The following is a 25,508-nucleotide window of genomic DNA, read 5'->3' on the forward strand; positions in this document are numbered from 1 at the left end:
TTTTAACACAATATGTAACTATAAATAAGTGCCTATCTTTTAAAATGATATTTTCAGCTACATAGAAAAGCCTACATGCATAATAACTTCTGACATCTTGTTGCCAAAACCTATAAAACATCCCCAGAGCATAGAAATGATATGCTTGGCTTTGGTGGGCATCTAATATTACATCAATAATGCTCTCTCTCCTGTGGTGAGATTATCCGGATGGTATCATGACAGCTGGCCCCACCTGAAGTGGCTCCCCATCCCTTCAAGAAACTGGAATGTTAAGGTCTCTGTGTTTTTAGTAATGCTGGTCACAGATAGCCAGGCTTCTTCCCAGAAGAAGAAAGCAGCCCTTGGACAGTAGAGGGGCACAAAGGAAGTTTGCCTTGGTAAAGAGAAAGATACTAGGCATAGAAAGAGGCAGCCTGGTCCATGCAAAACTCCTTACTTATTAGGAATGCCTTCTTCTGAAAGAAAAATATTTTTGAAGATATAGTTGTCTTCAGCATCTTTCTAATATTTAGTATTTTATGTCATTGTAACTATTATGTTTAGCTTTATCTGGGAGATATAAAAAGGTAGATAAGCAAGAGGTAACCAAAACCAGCCAAAGGAAGTACAAATTGTTCTATTGTACATTTTGGACTCTGACTAATAAAATTGGAAACATTTCCAGGGCAGCTACGTACACTTCCATATCCCCTAGAAAGCACTAATATTGACTTTGGAGAAGTATGTTACTAAAGCTCTGTGACAAAGCTTCCTCCTAGAATGGTCTCTTCAAGAGGGGATTGCTTCCACGAGTTCTCTTTGAAAAGACATCCATAGCTTTCTAAAAGTCTGTGAGGAAATTCAGCCTAATCAAATATATTTTCAGAAAACTATGTGCAAATCTATTTTTCAACGTGTTAAAATTCTTAACTCAGATGAAACATTCAAGAACTCTTTACCTTTTGACCAGGTAATCCTGGAGCACCATGTAAACGATTTTCACCCTAAAAGAAGTACACAGAATAATGTTTATTATCCATTAAGACATATGAACACAGATGTTTTTGTGGTCTTTAACAACAGCTCTAGTGTTGTGGGGAAAAATAGCCCAATACTGAATATCTATCATGTGCAAGGGTTTTCCATCTATCCCTTATCTCCCAAATTCAGGACTGTCACCTCAATTTTTAAAATAGGGAAATGGAGGCTCTGAGAAGTTTGGTAACATGCCAGAGGTCACCTGCCTTACCTGAGGTTGGGACTGAGGTCCCCTCCAGCCTATGTTTTTCCACATTCGTTATTTAGTATCTCATTACATTTTCTCTTTTTGAAACCTCTGGGAATTATATTAAAGTCTGACATAGTGCTTCCTATGGGCCAGGAACTGTTCTGACAACAAAACTATCAGGCGGATAATACTGCCTCAATGACCTTCTTACAGGTCACTGCATAGTAAGTAGGCGGTAGAACTGGAATTTGAGCTCATACACTTCAACTCTGCATACCTAGCTCCCTCCCTACACTTTCTTTGGAAAAAGATTTAATTCTGGCTTTAAGTGACTTCTTGCCTAAAATCAAAATTTTTTCTCTCTCACTATACATATTATGTAAATATGTATGTGTGTATACATTCTCATATATGTACGAGAATGTTTACTTTCTTACCTATAGCTGCTGATTGCTGTTAGATCAATTTTGAATACAAACCCAATGTCATTTAATATAAACCAATTACTTGGAAGATTTTTTAGTTCTTTCTATTCATCTGGTTTCTGTCTTGGGTAAAAAGGCAGATGCCTATCAGTTTCCATTGCTGGAATTCTGGGGTCATCTCTTTGATAAGTCTGGTTTGTAAACAGCACACAGGCTAGAATGAGATACTCCTGGGAGGATGTGCATATTCTCAATGGAGTTTTAGGAATTTTCCTGCTTATAGGAATTTACTTTGGCTTCTGAGTTTCCAGGTTTAGACAGCTCAAAACACACTAATAATTTCATGGACCTGCTTTATTTATATCAAATATTTATAACTAATTTATAAGATAGCAGTTTTTAAACATTTCCTAGAATCATTTTAGCTATCATTTATTTGAATTCTTTAAGCAAAATTCAAAATCTATGAATAAAAAAATCACATCTTTAAACTTTAAAATAGAAATAATACATTCTGTCTAAATCTAAGGAGATTTTCATTATTTCACTAATTAACACATTTGAAAGAAAGTTTTAGTGGTTCTTACCAGAGATGTACTGCTACATACATGTACACGAATTATTTTAAATACTGAGGTTTTTCTTAGATTAGATTAAATTATCAAAGTATTCAACAGTATAACAGCTATCATCACAGTATATACTAAAGTAAAACTTTGCTGCTAAATGTAATTAAATGTTAAAGAATCAACAAAATAAAACCTACTTATCTATATAAAAATACATTTCTATCATTAAATGAATTGTTATAGTTCTAGACCTCATATATCACACAAATCTGTTAGAAATGTCCAATATCATTTGATAAAGTAATAGTGAAAATACATGAAGTATTTGGTGTCAGGGAACAGTCTATGGAAATGGAGCTCCTGTTACTCATCACAGAAGTATGTCCACTTGTCCATAAGGAGCAGATTATTTTCATCAGTTAATCCAATATAATGTTTTATATCATATTACAAGTTACACACAGTCACGAGATATGGGATATTATCCACTAAAGTAAGCCAATATGGTATACACTGCCAAAAATACTTTTTTTGGAAAAAAAGTGGTGACAGTATCTTCTCTTTTTCTTTACTCACAGCCCACTCATGCACCAGGTGCTCTGAGTACTGGCACCCAAAATCCTACTCTGCCATATGTCAGGTTAGTGTTACACCCACACACGCTGTTAACTGGTACCAAAAGTCTCTAAAGCTGTGATATTGAGAATATGTCTTTAATGGACACAAGTTTTATGATTGTTGTAATTAAAGTACTGTGTTTTCCTGTGGCCAGCATTAACTGGCCTCTGCTCTTTCTTGACTAAATATGTTTTATAAACATAATTCTAGACTCAATGATAATTCAATGGACATCACTGATTATCTTGTGGGAAATGTGTTTATCTAAAACCCAACTTATGTCAACAGAAGAAGCCTTTCTTTATGCTCCCTCTGACACCCAGGTTTAAAGTTCTATGTGCCACAAGCAGTTTGAGGGCAAATTTAATTCTATTCATGAAATAAATATCCTCCTAAAATTACTGGAAGGTATACATTAGTTGCTTTTTCTGAACTCCTGCTGTCACTCCTTACTGACAATTTTAGTCCAAGGAAGAAATAAGATGCTTCTTCTTTGGCTTCCAATCAATACTTCAGTTCATTATTGAAAGAAAATCACAATAAATGATTCCCATAGAAACCATAACTTTCAAAACTTGTTTCTGGGGGATATTTTTTTCTATCATAGGTTTTTCTATGAAAGGACTTGTGTTCCTTTTCAGGTACAAATTCAAACTATAGGAAGGCAAGTTAACAAAGCTGTGTAACATAAAACAGGAGAAATCTAACAGTGCTGCTGATAGTATCATTGCCTGGATTATTGCTATAATACATAACATGTCTTTAATTTCACAGAAGAATCCAAAAGTACCCTTTCCAAAATTCAAAATAACCTCCTTGAGAAGTTTTTGGGACAAAGATAGGTGAAGGTTAGGGTCAACTGGTTGCTTTCTGAAAAACTGATCACAGGATTTAATTTTACCTCCTTGTAATAACTGCATATTTTTCAGGAGTAAGCATAGCTAGGCATAAACTATAAATTATTATTTGTTTTCTTGATTCTTTTGACATTGGAAACAATGTATTTCTTAATATGTAGGAAATATGTGTTGTCTGAAGGACATCTGATTTTAAAAAATCACATTCCCTAGGGCTATAGTTTGTAAACCTAGTAATAATGAGACCAAGCACATAAAGATAAAGCAAGCAGGTAGACAAAAAAAAGTTGCAAATAACTAGCATTCAACCCAGAAAGTAGAAAGTTATATACTATTTTGTGGTGCTTATTTTTTTTAACAGGCATTCAGCCTTTGATTAAAACATCTGAGATCCTATTATTACATTTGTATATTAAAAGATTGACCTATCATTTTACTTAGAACATATTTTCTAGGAGTATAACATTCTGTATGAATTTAGTGTCTACTTGGAAATATATCAATACTTCCCCATTAATTCATTCATATTTATTAAGAGAAAATTTACCTAGGTTGAATATTGCATAAAATAACTAAAATAAATATCAGAAGTGGAATACCAAGATTCTAGGACTAAAACCAATAAAACAGGCAGAAAAAAGTAAATCTGATTTTGATTTTGTGTATTACTAAGGCAAACTTCTACATTATTGACTGTAGTTCTGCTTGACTCAGCCATAATCATTAGAAATTGAATTTTTTTATGGTTCTTAAACTGTTGGAAGTCCATTAAATGTTTCAGGAAATTTTAATAAAAATATATATTTTTTATTTTTTTCAGCTATCCAATCTAATAATCCTTTTATTTCAAGGAGAGAATTTTTTCCTTCTATATTTTGGGACTTCATTCTAAAAAATAAATTACCAAGTTAAAAAAATATATATATATATACATTGCATAGAGTTTAAAATCTCAAACTTTTTGAATTCTTTGTATTTGTTGAATCCTTTAATGCAGGTAATGCATGGGGATATTTTAATCACATTAACATTCAAGATAAGGCCAATTTAATACACTTTAATCTTAAATGAATGAGATCCTATTATTATTTATTCTTATGGGTCTATACATGTCTTGTATGTATGGGTGATTAGTGGCAGCTAACTCAACATCTCTCTTAAAATCTATTCTGAGTGTATATGTATATGTGTGTACATACGTAAATACAGGTGCATACAGCTAGAAAACAAGCAGGGTGGGCATTCTTAAATATAAGGACAAATACAAATCCATGCATTTATGTACAACAACTCCACCAAAGAATCTGATGAGGCACTAACCCTACTGAAAGCTTCTTAAAGTCAAGTACTTTTGCTGCTTAATTTGCATTGAGGAGAGCAAAGAAAAGAAACTCACTGTGTGGTTACTGAATCAATGCTTTCTGAACCCAAATTAACCTTCCCCTTATTTCGCCCATCAGTCTTATTTCTTCTGTCTGCACTTACACAGGAAAAAAATTTCATAGGTCTTCTACATGACAACCCTTTGTGCCACTATCAAGCCTTCTATTCAGTAAACCACTCATTTTTCAAATGATAATTTGGAGTCTCTTAATACTATGGTCCCTCTTCTCTGGGCACACATTGGTCAGTCATATCTTTTAAAATGTGGCACTCAGAACTCAGTACATCATTCTAGAAATGGTCTTACACAGAAGAGAGAGCAAGACCATCTCACACACACACACACACACACACACACACACACAGAATAGAGAGCAAGACCATCACACACATACACACACACACACACACACTTTGTTCTGGATACTATATAGTTTTGTGCTTCTATTAATACAACCTGCTTTTTGTTTTAACTAAATTGCTTACATATGCTACATTTGTAGTCAACTACAACCCTTAAGTTTTCCTGTGAAAGGAATGTTATTTTACAATACTTTTCAAATTAATTAAATACAAGTTGTACTAAGAGTTACTCAAATAAAAAACATAAAGAAACCCCAAATGATTTTGAAATGCCTTGGAGAGGTAAAGTTTCTTCCTATATATAGCAAAGATAGGGAATTAAGCCTTAGTTAATGTTGTACAATCCACTACAGAATCTGGGCTTCTATGTAACTGTGATGATTTTCTTAAAGTGTCAGGCACAAGTGTTTGGGCTTTTCACTTTATTGTGAGACTAACTGTAAGACAGTCTTTAAAAGAAACCTGAAACTTCACAAAAGTACTAGAGAAATACTTATTTAATGTGAATCATCTACTGAAATATCTGAAGTATAGTGATTGACATCTGAATAGAGAATTCTAATAAGTAAAAGATGATTTAAGACATACAGAGAAGGATAGAGTTTTCAGTCAGTTCCTAATTGAGGACAATGAGACAGCAGTAACTGCAAACTATTTCCTGCCTGGAGAATTCCTCGTGATGAGTAATTTACAGTTCTATTCCATATCAGTTACCTGTTCTGGACCTTAAATGCACTGAAGCCATTGGTTACTTATCTTTAGCCCTGAAGTAAATGATTGTGAAGATATGGAGAAAGAACAAACCCTAACAATGTCATAAGAAAGTTAGGAGATTTTCAAATCTACTTTGGATAAAAAGAAAGCAATATAACTTGAAGATCTGTGTTTGAGAGAGAGGGAAGAGCATACTTTCCAAAATGGAAAGCAACTTCTGGAGATGCACACATTTCTATTATATTTAATTCTAGGAAGCAATACCTGTAAACTTGTTGTGTAGAAAAGAGAATCTCTTCTGTTTCCCTAAATTATGCTTCTGTAGAGAGTAGGAAGCACTTGCACTGAAGTGTTGCTGGCATTAGGGGGCTTTTCTGATTTCTCCTCAGCAAAGTTTTCTAGCAGTCATTCTCTATTTCTCTTCCCTATTTCTAGCTTGGAGCTAAGTCCCTGAATTCTGAGAAACTCAATAAACTTAACCAGAATCAGTGCAGGTGCTGAGATTACAGAGATGAGACAGATCCCAAGTCCTTCTACTTCAGGAGCTCACAATTTAGCAGGAGGTATAGACACACACTATATTGGTGATGTAAATAAACTGCTATGTGAAGAGAGTGGATAAGCTGTAATTTTGCCTGGTGGCCTGGGAGAATTCATGAAAAAAATGCATGGTGCTTGAGTATAATAATCTGAAAATGCAATGATGGTAGTAGGAAAGGAAGATACCAATCATCTGTGATCATCCACTCAAATCTTCTGCAGTCCCTGATGTGTCTGGCTAAAAGCTCCTTTAGATAGAGCCACTTTAAGAAAATTCTAATATCAAAAATCATAGATGTTTTTATAAGATACCAGTTAAATCTTTAACTCCACTGTTCAGTATCTCAACAAGCTACACCAAGAATAAAATAATTAGCCACTCAACTATGCAGAGAAACAGAGTGTGTGAGCTTTCTTATGGCAATATTTTAATATTTATGTGCTAGAAACTGGTAGTACATTAAACTAAATAGGAACATTAGCAGTCTAGGTTCTTGAAATCTGGCTGTTTAGCAAATAAAAGTCAAGTGCCTGGGTGCCAGATACACTGCATGTGTTGAGATTGTCATCCATCTGTTTTGTTCCCTGCCAACTGCTCTACTTGGGGTGTGAGTAGAAGGCATTAGAAGGGAAGAAGGAACCATTAAGAAATAAAATCAGCTGCAGAATGAGCAAGTTTCTTTTCTTTTTCCTGTCCTTCTATTACCTTTGTCCTTCTTATGTTTCGGCTTATTTTAGTGCTATATTGTATCAGTATATGTCTATAGACAAGACAATTAAATGACAATTATTCCATGTAACAGCAACAATTTTTCACTGATAATTCAAGATTTTTCCTTGTACTTTAAATAAGTGAAGCCAGCAAGTAGGTTTACAAAACTGATTTCTTTGTGGTCATTTTTTTCTACGAATACTAGTTATGATTAAAAGTTCAATCCTGTGTGTAGATTTGACTATACAGTAATTCATTAAAGAATTTTCTAAATTACACAGATATACAGGTGATTCTCTGCTTAAGAAGTATTTTCTTTAAAGTACAGGTCACTCTTGTTTTATAAAGCCTAACAATTTTATAGGCAGGAAGTATTCCATTGTTAGAATAAAGCTAAGTTGTCTTTTTTTGTTCCTCCTCATTTAATGGTCTCAGTTTCTATAATAAATTGTCACATGCCATTAGGTATTTTACGTTTTAAACTTAGGAAGTCTAAAATTAAGCTTAATTTTGAACACTCATGGAAAAATTAGGTGAAGCTAGAAATACAGATAGGATGCCAAACGGCTTAAAAATTCTCTAGCTTTTATGCTACATTCCTGTAAGTTTCTGAGTCTCTGAAGCATTAATGCTACATCTGGACCAGCAATGGTAGAAAGTTCATTATAATTCACAACAGTGACTAGCCTTGTCTGCACTTACATAAACTGTAACAGCATCTGCTTTTACTTTCTGAAGCTGCAGTCTTCTCATAAAATGTCTTTTTAGGGAAAATCAAGATTCAAAGATCATAGTCATTTCATTTCCCAACAGAAATGAAATACAAAGACTGTTAGGGAACAATGGATCTGCCTTATTCAGTCTCATCTCACTGCAGTGACTGAGGGTTTCAGAGTTTATGGTGAAGAGGCCCATCATACAAAGCATATCCTCATATAATGAGGATAGTTAGTCCAGCTATTTTTAAGACATGCAATTTGGCCACTCTCTCATCACGTTATCAGATGTATTCTTAAGTGCCTTAATGCATACAGGTTTTTTTTACCTTCAGAATGTTTATTTATTTTATTTTTTAATAAAGTCATGGTGCTAAGTTAAATATTTTTTTGTTTTTGATAAATAAATTATACATATTTATTTGGTGGAGAATATAAAGAGAAAAATTTCTACATTAGGTGTTGCATTAGGTTATGGTTGCAGTGTGACCATGATTGAGCTGCCTGGACATGGGCATGCAGGGTAGATTAAGGATCTCCAGAGCGTCAAGTGTGAAAAGTTTGAAAACACACTTCAAATACTTGGAAACCAAGCAAATTGTTTTCTATAATACTTATTTTGCAAGGTAAAGCTAGACAAAATGCTCTCATTTGGTGAAAAACCACATGCATAATGATTTTTAATAGATGAACATAATTTTATGAAGGTGGGGGAGTCAGAATCCCTAGCGTCAGCTGCAGTTTAAAAGGGGTCCATAGATTTAAAGGGAAGAGACACAGCCTTCCTTGGAACAGAATGTCCGAAGCAAACCGCAGGCAGTTCACTCACTAAACTGGCAGGGAAACAAATTTAAGATCTAATTCAGAACTGCCTGTGTCAAGGAAATCTGAATATTTGAGGAGCCATCCAGATGAGATAATATGATAAAGGGGCAAGAGCTATGGATTTTCATGGATAGAGGTTGAAATCCTGACTCCACTACTTTCTGCCTACAAAGTTAGGGGAAGTTTCTTTTTCTTTCTTCCCTCTCTCTAGATCTGTTTCCTTATCTGTGAGATGGCAACAATAAATGTTACCTCACACAGATGTTGTAAGGATTGAATGAAATAATGTAAAGAAGGCTCCTGATAGCATTTAGCATATAACACTTATTGAGTAAATGGCTGCTGTTATTATTATTGCAACAGTTTATATTCTTATACATATTTATATTAAGTGAGGAATTCATTGGTTTGCTAAAATCTTTGAGCTTTATTTTGAAAGGTCAAAGTTACCTAAGATGTGGATTTATTTCAACATTTTTCTGTAAATATATTTTCAAGAAATAATATAAATTACCCCAAGTGTTTGCTTCTTGGCCTTTTGGCTAAGATGAAGTGTATAAATTCCTTCAAATAAGTTCTAATTTAGTCCTATGGTAAGTTTGAATAATAGAATCATCAAACTGTTTATTGTTAAAATTACATCTGTTGTTTACTAAATATTTACATATCAGGTGTGCTGGGCTGGCACTTTTATGAGTAATCTTGTTTAATCCTTAAGATAAAGCTAGAAGTAGATTCAATATAATTCCGGTTTTATAAAAGAGAAAACTGACATGCTCTAAATTAGAGTATCATGCTCTATATTAGAGAGTAAGATTTTGAGCTGGAATTCAAACACAGGCAGTCCATCTCTGAGTATTTGATATTAGCATTGTAAAGTAATGATGGCTATGAATTACTTTATACTTACTCCATGGGGAGCAAATTAACTTAGTAAAAATTTTCCTATTAAAATAAACATTTTAGGGCAAATTTAAAGTAATTTAGTAGGCAGATTATGAGTTTTGGCATAAATTGGGCTCTATATTTGTTCAATTTTTAATGTCACATTATTAGGATAAAATTGTTGGACAATAATTATTCCTATTTAGAAAAAACGCCCACTTCTCAAAAAATATATCTGTTATGTTTACATACATAAGTCAAGTATGAAATAAGGCAATTTTTTTCTTTAAAGTATTCAGGTAATAAAAACAAACATGGTTTGAGTGTTATATTTGGACACTAGGGCAAATTTGCTCCTAGTGTCCAAATCCTCATCTCATTTTCCTACTTCATATCATGAGGATACAAGGTGTGAACAGATACATTCATGTGTTTGTGTGTGTGTGTGTGCATGCATGTGTGTGTACGGGTGTGTATGGGTGCATACATGTGATCTTATGCATTGAGTCATTCACTTCTCATGGAAGTGGAACCATCCAGTTTACTCATTTTGATTGACAGTAGCTTCTGTCCATCCAAGCTTACCAGAAGTTGCCAGCTACCTAATAAGATTGCTAAACAGAATTGATTTTCTTAAATGAACTCATAACGGAACACTTACAAAACCTCTTAAGCAGAATCATAGCTGTGCTGACTAAATGTAAAGGGGACAGTTATTTTTCTGCAATATTGAATGGTAAGGCTATATTAGATTAGAGCTAATATTAGATTAAGAATGGCCATTGCATGTCTATACTGGGTGATAAGTATTACACTTACAAAAGAACATAATTAAATGCTATATTTCATCCTTAGATTCCTCATATCCCTGTGTTCCATAAATAGATTTTATAAAATTGTGCTGCTTAGTGTACTATCTTTTCTCCTTGGTCTCAGAGGAAAAATGCCACCACAGTACACTAACACATTGTTCAGAGTCTTGACTTAAAAACATTTACTGCTATTACCTATCTAAATTTCAAAGTGTAGTTTTATTTTAGAATAATATGATTTATATGCAAATCACTTGATTTATTGCAGTATGACATTGATATAAATGTAAAGTGTAGTTAATACACAAATTAATACTTCATACTGCTCAGAAAATGCTTCATTCATTAATATAAATCACTTTCCTAGCTTAAAAACTAAGCTTTAGGAAAAAATCTTCACTTTGAGATATTATACCTGAGATATATGTTATATGGTATTGTACATGTGAGACATTGAAACAATTCATCTTATTTTATTTTTTAACAGTACTTTTAAACACTCCTAATTTGATTAAAAAAAAAAAAAAAAAAAAAAGAATTATAACTGCCAAGAAGCAGAGTCAAAGTTAAGCTTAGGGATGCTGGATAAGTTACTTTGGAAGATGCACATATTTCACATTAAGGCAAATGTGGGAGACAGAGACCTGAAGAGACACACATGTTAAGAACTGATAATTTTTCTTTAAGAATTTACTTAGAAAAATCCAACAAACTATTTTTCTTATAAGATGGCAGAGATATTTCACCCAAACATAAACCTCACAAGTATGATTTTGAAATTTTGAAATTTAAAAAATTTGTACAATGTATTAACCTACCATTAGATAATATGCTAGTAACTTTCTTGTTTTCATTTTGCATACATTCATTAGAATTATTTTAAATAAGTGGTAACTTGTGGATTATAGAAGTGAGAAAAACATTCTTGAGGTGGCGTTTTTTTCACTCTAGAGTGAAAAACTTTAACAGCTAAATGAAGTGACAAATCTCGGTAGCCAGTACCACCGGGGACTGAGAGCTTGGGAAGAGAAAATGGTCAAAGACTCGGTGCTTCTAAAGGTATTGTAAAGATATTACCCACTAATTAGGGCCACTGATGATGCATGAATCCGGGAACAAAGAGCTAAATGTAATCCGTTACCACATTTAGCACCACTGGAAGTTAAACGAATTCTCTAATTGTTTGTGAGGTCCTTTAAGAATGACTCAAGTAAATTAGACCCAGAAGAAAATTGCTTGAGGAAACACGAGAGAGTACTTGCCAGGACAATTTTGCCATGGTTTTAGAACACTATAAAAACAGCTGCTTCTTTATGATATTAGCTTCTTAAGTTCTCTGGGAACAGTGTCTTCACACAGACACACTCATTAACTGATTTTGTAAGACTCTCTCAGTCACCATTTTGACCAAACGGGCCCCAAGAGCTGAGGATTTCAGTTTTTTAGAATGACTTTATCTAACTGGATTACCAGTATATTCCTCTATACTTATTGAAGTTTTACTTGCAGTGGAATATAGGATCAATCACCACACAAGATTCTTTTCCAAAAGTAGACTTCTAGGAAAAGAAATAACATCTTTAGTTCTGAGTAGTGCCTGTCTCTGAAATACTGACTTGCTCTAGTTCCTTCATGTTGTCCTAAATGCCCTGTTTTCTAAGAAACTCTATTTTTTTTCTAGAAAATGTCTTGGTTTGCATACTTAACTTTCTAGACTTGTTTTCTTACTATCGTGGCCCTAGATTGCAATTCATTTGGTCAACTTTTGACGGGGTTGATTCTATTGAATGCTTCATCTAGTTCTTACATTGTCAGTCTGTTGACATCACCTTTTCAGGAGTTGAGAACCTATTCCATACTCAATCAGTAGTAGTTTGCACCTGGCTGTCATACATAAGGATCCAAGAGATGCCATTTTGGAGTGTTAAAATTAATGCAATCTTGATAAATTCTGTTTTCAAACATTCCAAGGGAATTCTATCCTACTTCCCCACAATTTATTAAATAAATGTATATGAGTCTTACATTACAACCCATAATAAAGTCAAACAATCTACTTTAGTCCACACACTTCAGTGATTCTGCATAAGGCTTAAAAAAGGGTACCAGGTTCAGGATAATTCAAAAACTCCTAATGATCTGAAATCTAAATAATCACATTATTGTGATGCATTTTAGAAAAAGATTGGTAGAATAAGGCTACAAGGTAAATTTGGATTGGGGCATCTTCTTAGGTCATTGAATAATATTCTCTATAGAAAAGATATTTTTAAAGAATTAGACCTTTGAACAAGTATTTAAAGAAACTTTGATTTATAATGAAGAATCGTCAATTAATGCCATCAGCATGCTTAAACAAGAGGACAGCAGACCAAATAAACAACAACTTGCAGCAAGATATTATTTTTCAATAGAGTTTGTTGGACTTAAAGTCCAATAGTTAAATTCCTATAGGAATAAAGAATTTGCATGTAAGACTGACTAATTTATGGAAGGAAAAAGTAGCATCAATGAAGCAGCTAAATACCAGAGACATATTTAAGAAGGTCTCAAAAAATATCTGTCTGACAACTTCTGAACCTCCTACCACTTCAGCTTCAGTTAGGTGCCAACTTTAGGTGAATAAAACTGCAATGGTCATGGCCTTCTACACAGTGAGACACAATAGACTTCCTTAATAATCAGTGCAGCTGGAACAGCTACAATAACTTATACTAAGTATATTTTCATAAAGAAGATAATTTTCTTAGCATCAACTTAAAAAATTTAGCAAAGTTATTAATATAGATATATATAGTGAAAATATGACAATGTAATTGCAGTTTAATATACAACTACAACAATTTTAAAACTATTCTACAAAAACTGAACTTGAATGAGATGCTAAATTACAATAACATCTTGTGAGTGAATTTATTGTTTAGAATCATCTTTGTGGTATTAGAGTAGGAACATAAAAATCAATCCTTTTATGAGCTATTGGCTGCAGTATAGCATTTTATTGATGGAACAAAATATATTTCTTATATTTTTAATTATAATATATCCTATGGTCTATATTATAAGTTGTTTACATAAATTACCTAATTTTCATCTGCAGTGAAATGCATATTAAGATATATCACTTATAAAATGGTGAATTTAAGAGGTTCTGGGGCTGAGAGAATAGCAGTGTTCTGGAGCAGGGATCAGCAGGCTTTTTCAACAAAGGGCCAGAGAGTAAATGTTTGAGATTTTGTGGGCCATGCAGCCTCTGCCACAAGTCCTTAACCTGGCCATGAAGCACAAAGGCAGCCTTAGGTAATACAAAAACAAATGAGTGTGGCTTTGTTCCAGTAAAACTTTACGTACAAAATCATACAGTGGGAGTTTCTGACAGCGCTACTATAGGGCCACTGTTTGCTTACCCCTAAACTATAAAACTTATTCCGTATATTTTTCTATCCTATCTGATACAACTTTATAAAATAACCATAAATTTTAATCAAATAGCAAACCATCATACCTTTTCCCCAGGAATTCCAAGAGCACCAAATTCACCTTTATTACCAACTGTACCCTAAAATACAGAAATGCTTACTAGGAAATTAAAGAGGTGAGTTAATTACTAATGCTGTCAAAGAGAATCCACCTCTTCCTAGATGAGTTGCTTTTGCTTGCACCAAGTTTGTGCTTCAAGTTCCTTCCTCCCACAGGCCAAATCAACAAATTGTCAAAAACCAGTAATTCATAAACATCTAAGTACTAATCATAACTAAAACTAGACATATTCACACAGAAATATGTAACTCACCTTTGCAATTTCTTTTACATTTACCAAAAGTAAGGAATAATAGTTACTTCAATTAATATGAGAAATGAGTTTAAATAAATTAAATCTACATCCTATCAATGCTTTCAATTCAAGTAAGTCATGAAATTTCAGATTCTAAGATATCCCTATTTGTTTCACTTAGTGTTCTGACTTTCCTTTACATCCTCCAGGAAAAACCCTAAATTTTGGTCAATGCAATGATCAGCTTCCTTGATCTTCCATCTAACTGCTGAGCAGGGAAGGAAAAACAGGTGCAAGGAAGTTTATGGACCATCTATGGCTTCCTTAAAAGCAATATCACAAATTCAGTCTGATAAGCTTATCCTTGAAATAGTAGAAAATAATATATACTTTTTGAATGAGTTTCTCTATCGTTAAAACTTGGTAGAAATTAAGAAATATATTGTAATTTTATAAATATGTAATACTACTATTATAATGATACTATTTGTTAGTTTCAGATGAAGGCCAACAAGTAAATTTCACCTCCAATTGAATTCCTGTAGATTACATGAGATTATATCAGATTGGGTAAAACTGATCCAAAAAAAGGACCTGTTAATTACTTCAATATATTCAATATGGGATTAGAAAGGATAAAGATACATTATTATTTCTTATATTGACATACTAAAAGAAGACAAAAGCATAATAATGAATCTTCTGTGAGGTTATTACTAAGAGAAGGTATTCCTTCTTTTCAAAAATTATGAACATATTTTGATTTAATTAAATTTTCTTGTTGTGGTATGGCTACAGAAAGGGCATATGAGTAATGTCAGATTGGAAAGAAAATGAGGGGAAACTTACTCATCATCTCTAGGTTAGCATAGTAGACTACTCAAAATGGAAACCTTTATAGTGGGATGGGAAGGCAGGAGAAGCTGAAATAAATCAGTACCAGTTTCTGACTAAGAGGTCAAATAAGCTAACTTATTCCATTTTAAACTGTTTTGATTTTCTCTTAAAGCATATCAGCAAAGCAATCATTTCATAAAGTCAACACATTTTGGCAAAATAACTGGAGATGTGAAAGGTAATAATACAAAAACTAACTGGAAAATAATTCCCAAAATAGGGCTCAGATAACACATCCTCTTAGATTCAGGAACACTAAAATTGAACTGATATTTTACAAAACTCTGAGAGAATTTCAACTCTGAAATGGGTGAGGGTATTAACAAGGGTCTTAAAGAACTGAGAAAGCAATGCAGTTGCTAAGGAATTTGGTTGCTAACAACACTTGCTAACAAAAAGGAATTAAAAGATTCAGAAAATTATTACAATTGACTCTAAATTAAAGTATTAATTATTACTTAAAATAATGTTATACAAATTTAGTCTTAAAGAGCATGGTTAAAAATCGCTTGATTAGGTGTCCTGATATAGAATACTGATCACAACTAGATAATTAAATACAAGCAGTAGTATTTAAAAAGACATTATTCCATGAGAGGGGATCATCACCTTTACAAAAAAAGAAAAAGTAGTAAATCATAGTGGATAAGAAAATAGGCAAATAAAGATATATATTAAATTCTGCCAAAACTTCTTTTTGCAAAATAATTTTGATGCTTCATTAACTTGGCAACATTAAGCTAAACCTGATTAAATCAATATAAAAAGTATTTTTGTTTTTTAAAAGAAAAAATGTAGAACAAAAGTTAACAATATATTATCATTTAACTCTTTCCTTGAAAATTGAATCTTTGCCTTGCTCAGCAGAGTCCCCTGGAAAATTAGGAAAGAGAACTTACAGTTTGTAGATATAGCTGGGTTTATTATTATTATTATTATTACTATTATTATATATCTTATACTTTATAGTTGTTTACTATGGGAGGACATGCCTTAAGCAGTTACTTCATGGGTGAAAGCAGAAGCTCTGGTGCTATTTGTTTATGAATCTTGTACATTATGATTCTCCCATGGTTGATTTTATAATTCTTTTTTTTTTAATTTATTTATTTTACTTTAGGTGCATACTATATCTGGCATTTCTCCCCATGTTATCCCTCCCCATCCTCCCCTCCCTCCCCACCCCCCATTGTCTCTCCCCTGCACCCCCAACTGTCACCTGTGTGTGATGCTCCTCTACCTGAGTCCACGTGTTATTGTTGTTCAACACTCACCTGTGAGTGAGAACATATGGTGCCTGGCTTTCTGTTCTTGGGTCAGTTTGCTGAGAATGATGGTTTCCAGATTCATCCAAGTCCCTACAAAGGACACGAACTCATTGTTTTTTATGGCTGTGTAGTATTCCATAGCATATATGTACCATATTTTCTTTGTCCAGTCTATCATTGATGGGCATTTGGGTTGGTTCCAGGTCTTTGCTATTGTACACAGGGCTGCAATGAACATACGTATGCATGTGTCTTTATGGTAGAACAATTTATAATTCTTTGGGTATATACCCAATGGTGGGATTGCTGGGTCAAATGGAATTTCTATTTCTAGATCCTTGAGAAATTGCCACACTGTCTTCCACAACAGTTGAACTAATTTACACTCCCACCAACTGTGTAAGAATGTTTCTATTTCTCCACATCCTCTTCAGCATTTGTTGTCTCCTGATTTTTTAATGATTACCATTCTAACTGGCATGAGATGATATCTGAGTGTGGTTTTGATTTGCATTTCACTAATGACCAGTGATGATGAGCATTTTTTCATATGTCTGTTGGCCTCATATATGTCCTCTTTTGAAAAGTGTCTGTTCATATCCTTCGCCTACTTTTGAATGGGGTTGTTTGTTTTTTCTTGTATATATGTTTTAGTTCTTTGTAGATTCTGGATATTAGCCCTTTGTCAGATGGGTAGATTGCAAAAATTTTTTCCCATTCTTTGGTTGCTGATTCACTCTAATGATGGCTTCTTTTGCTGTACAGGAGCTCTGGAATTTAATTAGATCCCATTTGTCTATGCTGGCTTCTATTGCCATTGCTTTTGGTGTTTTAGTAATGAAGTCCTTGCCGATGCCTATGTCCTGGATGGTTTTGCCTACATTGTCTTCTAGTGTTTTTATGGTGTTAGGTTTTATGTTTAAATCTTTGATCCATCTGGAGTTAATTTTAGTGTAAGGTGACAAGTAGTGGTCCAGTTTCTGCTTTCTGCACATTGCTAACTAGTTTTCCCAGTACCATTTATTAAACATGGAGTCCTTTCCCCATTGCTTGTTTTTGCTGGGTTTGTCAAAGATCAGGTAGTTGTAGATGTGTGGTGTTTCTTCTGGAGTCTCTGTTCCATTCCATTGGTATGTGTCTCTGTTTTGGTACCAGTACCATGCTGTTTTGATTACTGTAGCCCTGTAGTATAGTTTGAAGTCTGACAGTGTGATGCCTCTGGCTTTGTTCTTTTTGCTTAGGATTGTCTTGGCTATGTGGGGTCTCTTGTGATTCCATATGAAGTTTAAAGTGGTTTTTTTCCAGTTCTGTGAAGGTCATTGGTAGCTTGATGGGGATAGCATTGAATCTACAGATTACTTTGGGAAGTATGGCCATTTTCACGATATTGATTCTTCCATGAGCATGGAATGTTTCTCCATCTGTTTGTGTCCTCCTTTATTTCGTTGAGCAGTGGCTTGTAGTTCTCCTTGAAGAGGTTCTTTACATCCTTTGTTAGTTGTATTCCTAGGTATTTTATTCTCTTTGTAGCAATTGTGAATGGGTGTTTGCTCTTGATTTGGCTCTCTGTTTGTCTGCTATTTGTATATAGGAATGCTTGTGATTTTTGCACATTGATTTTGTATCCTGAGACTTTGCTGAAGTTGCTTATCAGTTTGAGAAGATTTTGGGCTGAGACGATGGGGTCTTCCAGATATACAATCATGTCATCTGCAAATAGAGACAGTTTGACTTCCTCCTTTCCTAATTGAATATCCTTTATTTCTTTTTCTTGCCTGATTGCTCTGCTAGAACTTCCAATACTATGTTGAATAGGAGTGGTAAGAGAGGGCATCCTTGTCTAGTGCCTGATTTCAAAGGGAATTCTTCCAGCTTTTGCCCGTTCAGTATGATATTGGCTGTAGGTTTGTCGTATATAGCTTTTATCATTTTATGAAATGTTCCATCAATACCTAGTTTATTGAGACCATGAAAGGCTGCTGAATTTTATCGAAGGCCTTCTCTGCATCTATTGAGATAATCATGTGGTTTTTGTCTTTGGTTCTGTTTACGTGATGGATTACATTTATGGATTTGCATATGTTGAACCATCCTTGCATCACCGGGGTGAAGCCTACTTGGTAATGATGGATAAGCTTCTTGATGCGCTATTGCAATCTGTTTGCCAGTATTTCATTGAAGATTTTTGCCTTGATGTTCATCATGGATATTGGCCTGAAGTTTTCTCTTTTTGTTGAGTCTCTGCCTGGTTTTGGTATCAGGATGATGTTGGTCTCATAAAATGAGTTAGGGAGGATTCCCTCCTTTTGTATTGTTTGATACAGTTTCAGAAGGAATGGAACCAGCTCCTCTTTGTACCTCTCGTAGAATTCGGCTGTGAACCTATCTGGACCTGGACTTTTTTTGGTTGGTAGGTTATTGATTTCTGCCTCTACTTAAGCCCTTGTTATTGGTCTATTCAGGGTTTCAGCTTCCTCCTGGTTTAGTTTTGGTAGAGTACAAGTGCCTAAGAATTTATCCATTTCTTCCTGGTTTACCGGTTTATGTGAATAGAGCTGTTGGTAGTAATCTCTGATGGTAGTTTGTGTTTCTGTGGGATCAGTGGTGATATCCCCTTTATCGTTTTCTTTGCATCTATTTGATTCTTCTCCTTTTCTTTTTTATTAATCTGGCTAGCGGTCTATTTTGTTGATCTTTTCAAAAAACCAGCTCCTGGATGTACTGATTTTTTGAAGGTTTTTTGTGTCTCTATCTCCTTCAGTTCTGCTCTGATCTTAGTTATCTCTTGTCTTCTGCTAGCTTTGGAGTTTTTTGGATCTTGCTCCTCTAGTTCTTTCAATTTTGATGATAGGGTGCTGATTTTAGATCTTTCCTCTCTTCTCTGGTGGGCATTTATTGCTATAAATTTTCCTCTCGATACTGCTTTAAAGGTGTCCCAGAGATTCTAGTAAGTTGTGTCTTCATTCTGGTTGGTTCCAAAGAACATCTTTATTTCTGTCTCCATTTCATTGTTTATCCAGTCAACATTCAGAAGTAAGTTGTTCAGTTTCCAAGGGGTTGTGTGGGTTTGAGTGCGTTTCTTGATCCTGAGTTCTAGTCTGATTGCGCTGTGGTCTGATAGACACTTTGCTTTGATTTCTGTTCTTTTGCATTTGCTGAGGAGTGATTTGCTTCCAATGATGTGGTCAATTTTAGAGTAAGTTCAATGTGGTGCTTAGAAAAATGTATATTCTGTGGATTTGGGGTGGAGCGTTCTGTATATGTCTACTAGATCTGCTTGGTCCAGCTCTGCATTCAAGTCCTGGATATCCTTGTTAATTTTCTGTCTCATTGTCTAATATTGACAGTGGAGTATTGAAGTCTCCCACTATTATTGTGTGGGAGTCTAAATCTCGTTTTAGGTCGTTAAGAATTTGCTTTATGTATCTGGGTGCTCCTGTGTTGGGGGCGTATATATTTAGGATAGTTAGCTCTTCCTGTTGGATTGATCCTTTTACCATTATGTAATTTCCTTCTTTGTCTCTTTTGATCTTTGCTGGTTTGAAGTCCATTTTATCAGAGACTAGGATTGCAACCCCTGCTTTTTTTTGTTCTCCATTTGCTTGGTAAATCTTCTTCCATCCCTTTATTTTGAGTCTATGTGTGCCTTTGTATGTGAGATGGGTTTATTGAATACAGTACACCAAAGGGTTCTGACTTTTTATCCAGTTTGCCAGTCTGTGTCTTTTGATTGGGGCATTTAGGCCATTTACATTCAATGTTAATATTGTTATGTGTGAATTTGATCCTGCCATTTTGTTACTGGCTAATTTTCTTTCTCATTAATTGACTCATTTTCTTCATTGCATTTTTGGTCTTTGCCACTGGTTTGCTTTTGCAGTGACTGGTACTTGTTCCTTTCCATGCTTTGTGTTTCTTTCAGGAGCTCTTGTAGGGCAGGTCTAGTGGTGACAAAATCTCTCAATAATTGCTTGTCCATAAAGGATTTTATTTCTCCTTCACTTATGAAGCTTAGTTTGGCTGGACATGAGATTCTGGGTTGAAAGTTCTTTTCTTTAAGGATGTTAAATATTTGCCCCAACTCTGTTCTGGCTTGTAGAGTTTCTGCTGAGAGACCTGCTGTAAGTCTGATTGGCTTCCCTTTGTGGGTAACCTGACCTTTCTCTCTGGCTGCCCTTAGCATTTTTTTCCTTCATTTCGGCCCTGGTGAATCTGACAATTATGTGCCTTGGGGTTGCTCTTCTTGAGGAATATATTTGTGGAGTTCTCTGTATGTCTTGAATTTGAAATTTGAACTGCCTTGCTAGGCTTGGGAAGTTCTGGATAATATCCTGGAGTGTGTTTTCCAGCTTGGATTCATTCTCCCCATCATATTGAGGTACACCAATCAAGCGTAGATTAGGTTTTTTCACATAATCCCATATTTCTTGGAGGGATTATTTCTTTTCACTCTTTTTTCTCTTGTATTGCCTTCTCTTTCTATTTCATTGAGTTGATCTTCAATCTCTGATATCCTTTCTTCTGCTTGATCAATTCGGCTATTAAAACTTGTGTTTGCTTCACATAGTTCTCGTGCTGTGTTCTTCAACTCCATCAAGTCGTTTATGTTCTTCTCTAAGCTGGTTATTCTAGTTAGCATTTCATCTAACTTTTTTCAAGGTTTTTGGTTTCTTTGCATTGAGTTAGAACGTGTTCCTTTAGCTCTGAAAAGTTTGTTATTATCCACTTTTTGAATCCTGTTTCTGTCAATTCTTCGCACTCCTTCTCGGTCAAGTTGTGATCCTGTGTTGTTGAGGAGTTGTGATCCCTTGAAGGAGAAGAGGTGTTCTGGTCTTTGGTGGTTTCACATTTTTTGTGCTGTTTTTTCCCCCTCTTTGTGGTTTTACCTGGCTGTGGTGTCAGAGAGCTGCTTAACGAGGTCACTTGTCTGCCTGTGGGGGTGCTACTGGGTTTCTAGGGACTCCTTCAGGTTACTAGGGAAGCTTCCTGTGTCTTTTTTGTTTAGGCTGGGAGATTAGGCCCGCCTCTTCCACTGACCTGTAGGCTGCTGGGCTGTCAAGAATGCCGTCCTGTTGCTACATAGCTTCCTGTGTTTTTTGTTAAAACATGTAGCCCAGTTCCACCCCTCTTGTGGTGGGTTGTGCCCTTCCTTCAGTGGGCTGGATCATTCAGGGTTCATCTCAGACTGTGGCACTGGCTAGCAACCCACTAGAGTCAGAGCTTCAGCCCTCTGGGATTTGTGGGGGAGGTTAGGGACCAGCCCAGCTGCACCGGCAGTCTCCCCCTTTCAGCTTTCTCTCTCTCCAGTCATGGGGTAGGGGTCAGCAGCCCAGCTGCTCCTGCTTACAGCTCCCTCTCTATCTGGGCACGGAGAGGGGGGCAATAGCTCAGTTTGCAGACTCATTCAACTTCACACTCATAATTCCAGGAGCTTGACTGGCAAAGATCCCCTGTTCTGTGTATTGTTGATGCTTTGGGGGAAGCGCTGAATCTGGACTGGAGCGCCAGAGGTGGAGCCTCCAACTCGCTGGTCAGATGCACTTTCTAGGTGAAGTAGCACCCCTCCCCGCCTCAGTCTGCCCTGAGTGGTTTCTGCATCTCTCTCACTGGGTGTTGTGCACTGGAGTTGTGTCTAATCCGCCATCTTGGATCAAGTTAATTATTTAAACTTTCCTTGAGGTGTAGTGTTCATTCATTCATTCAGCATACTTTTAGCTTCTATTATTTATGTGTTGTTCTATGTATAGACTCACAGAATTCGTTTTCCAACAGGGGAAGAAATAGATGCATGATGATAACATGTCAGGAGGCAGTAAAAGTGCTAAGCAAAGTAAGAGGATAGAGGTGGGAGGAAGGATGCTTTTTATATAGAGATGCCAGAAGGCCTTTTTATTTTAAAGCTATTTTTGAGCAAGGGCCTAAATGATGTGAAGAAGAGAGCCAAGTAGATATGTACAAGAACACTTCAAGGATACACAACTAGTACAAAGGACTTGGAGTAAAAATGAACAAAAGAGGGTAGGAGACAATTAAGGAATGGAGAGTGGGGTTAGAGAGAGCTCTACACATTATGTGAAGCCTCATAGCCCATGGTTAGAGCTTTGGGGTTTATCTTAAGAGATACAAAAAGTCATTAGGGGGTTTTGGCTCAGGTAGGACAGGATTTACTTACATGATTATTCAGAATAATTATCTAACTCATAGGGTGTGTGTATAAATAAGAATGAAATTTTTCTCTATGAAATTGCTGCATTAAAGTAAGGATTCTCAAAGCATAACACCCTAGATTGTCATCAACAGTCACATAGACCAATGGAACACAATAGAGAACTCATAAATAAATCCCGTATTTACAGTCAACTGATTTTTGACAGAGATGCCAGGAAAGTGCATTGAGAAAGGATAGCCTCTTTGATAAAAGGTGTTGGAAAAACTACATATCCATATTTAGAATAAACTAGATCCTTATCCCTCACCATATGCAAAAATCAACCCAAAATGTACTGAAAACTTAAATGTAGAGTCCAGAATTATGAAATTATGAAACTTCTGGGGGAAAATGTAGAGAAAATGCTTTGGTACATTGGTCTAGGCAAAGATTTTGTGGATAAGACCTCAAGAGCACAGACAACCAAAGCAAAAATAGACAAATGGGATTATATGCACTAAAAAGCTTCTGTACAGCAAAAGAAACCATAAAGAGAATGAAGAGAAAACCTGCAGAATGAAAGTAAATGTTTGCAAGGTATTCATCTAACAAGGGATTAATATCCACAATATACAAGGAGTTCAAGCAACCCAACAGCAGCAAACAAAAACCCCAATAATCCTATTTTAAAATGGGCAAATGATCTGAATAGACACTTCTCAAAAGAAGACATACAAATGGCCAATAAATACATTAAAAATGCTCAACATAATTAATCATCAGGGAGGTACAAACTGGAATCGCAATGAGATATCATCTTACCCTAGTGAGAATGGGTATTATCAGAAAGACTAAAAAGGCTACAAAAAAAAATGTGGAGAAAGGGGAGCTCATGAACACTTTTAGTGGAAATGTAAATCAATATAGCTATTATGGAGAACAGTATGGATACTCCTCAAAGAAACTAAAGACAAAACTACTATGTGATCCAGAAATGCCACTGGGGATACATATTCAAAGAAAAGGAAATAAGTATGCAGAAAAGATATCTGAAAGCCTGTGTTTATTACAGCACTACTCACAATCGCTAATATATGGAATCAAAATGGATGTCCATCAATGAATAAATGGATAAAGAAAACGTTTTATATATATATATATTTACATTATATATATATATATATATACATACAAAACACATACACACAATGGAATGACATCCAGCCATAAAAAAGAATAAAATCCCATCATTTGCAGCAACATGGACGAGCCAGAATGACATTGTAGTAAGTGAAATAAGTGAGGCACAGAAGGATAAATACTGCATGTTCTCCTTTATATGTAGAAGTTAAAAAAGTTAATCTCATAGAAGTAGAGAGTAGAATAATGATTACTGGGGCTGGGAAGGGTGGGGAGTGGAGATAGGGAGAAGTTGGTTAACTGATACAAAATCACAGCTATAAAGAATAAATAAGCTCTGCTGTTCAATAGCACTGTAAGGTGACTATGGTTAACAATAGTTTAGTGTATATTTTCAAATAGCTAAAAGGTAACATTTTGAATGTTCCCAACACAAAGAAATAATAAACTTTGAGGTGATGGATGAAATTATCCTGATTTGATCAGTCAGACTATATGAATGAATTAAAATATCACACTGTACTCCATAAATATGCATAATTGTTATATGTCAATTAAAATAATAAAAATCAACACCTTTAGAAATACTGTATTGTAGTGATATACAACTTGAAAGAGATGTGGAACTTGTATTCTCAAATCTTATCTCACTTTACTACATTGGGCCAAAAGTAAAATGCACCAAAAGACTAGTATTACATAGTTAATGATAAAAAGTAAATTATAATTGGATGACTTCTAATCAATGTTATCTAAGTAAAACAATGCAAGGAATATATTTTTAAAACTAGCACAATGGGCTGGGCACAATAGCTCACACCTGTAATTCCAGCACTTTGGGAGGCCAAGGTGGGTGGATCACCTGAGGTCAGGAGTTCGAGACCAGCGTGACCAACGTGGTGAAACCCCATCTTTACTAAAAATACAAAAATTAGCCAGGTATGGTGTCAGGTGCCTGTAATCCCAGCTACTCGGGAGGCTGAGGCAGGAGAATCACTTGAACCCAGGAGGCAGAGGTTGCAGTGTGCCAAGATCACGCTATTGCACTCAAGCAAGACTGTCTCAAAAACAAAACAAAACAAAAAAGAGCACATTGTCTCCAGAAAAGGTCAGATAATATTGGAACTATCAAAAGATACAGAGTTGAATGAAATATTCAAGTAATTGAGTAATCTTTTGAAGACATTAACTATCAATAAGTTATTACCATTTACCACAAGTAGTATGTGATAACTCAAGATTTTTACATCTAATCAATTGGAAATTCTAAGAGATTATCTCACAAATGAAGATTTCTTTATTCTTCATCGAGCCACAAATAAAATTAAACTCAAACTAAAATAGTTATCTCCATCTCTCCTTCAAAATGTGGACAATTATACGGTGGTAGGAAAGCAGGAGAAACATATAGTTGTTGAGTATTTATAATATGCCAGATTCTAAGTGTTGTATACATATTATATTGCATTCCTTCTTCACCATCAACCACTGAGTAGATATTATTAAGGATAATTTTCAAAGCAAGTAAGAGGTGGAGAGGATTCAATCCTAAGTGGTTCAGGATCTAAAGTGGTACTCTTTCCAACATATTGTTCTATCTCCTCTAAATATTCTTTCTTGGGGTTACAATCAAAAAGAAAACCTTTAGAAC

The 25,508-nt window shown here is 35.0% G+C and overlaps 1 protein-coding gene across 3 annotated transcripts in view; it reads right to left on the bottom strand.

The window, feature by feature from the left end:
* COL19A1 (collagen type XIX alpha 1 chain) overlaps positions 1-25,508 on the bottom strand; it is a 340,055-nt gene that overhangs the window by 237,030 nt on the left and 77,517 nt on the right. For all 3 annotated transcript variants that reach the window (XM_032275604.1, XM_032275605.1, XM_032275606.1), the window contains exon 10: positions 942-986. In XM_032275604.1, coding sequence (XP_032131495.1) covers positions 942-986 — 45 coding nt within the window. The remainder of the gene's footprint in view (positions 1-941; positions 987-25,508) is intronic.

Source organism: Sapajus apella, unplaced genomic scaffold (assembly GCF_009761245.1).
Source record: "Sapajus apella isolate SASKATOON/1434 unplaced genomic scaffold, GSC_monkey_1.0 scaffold6, whole genome shotgun sequence".
In the NCBI taxonomy this organism is placed as follows: domain Eukaryota; kingdom Metazoa; phylum Chordata; class Mammalia; order Primates; family Cebidae; genus Sapajus; species Sapajus apella.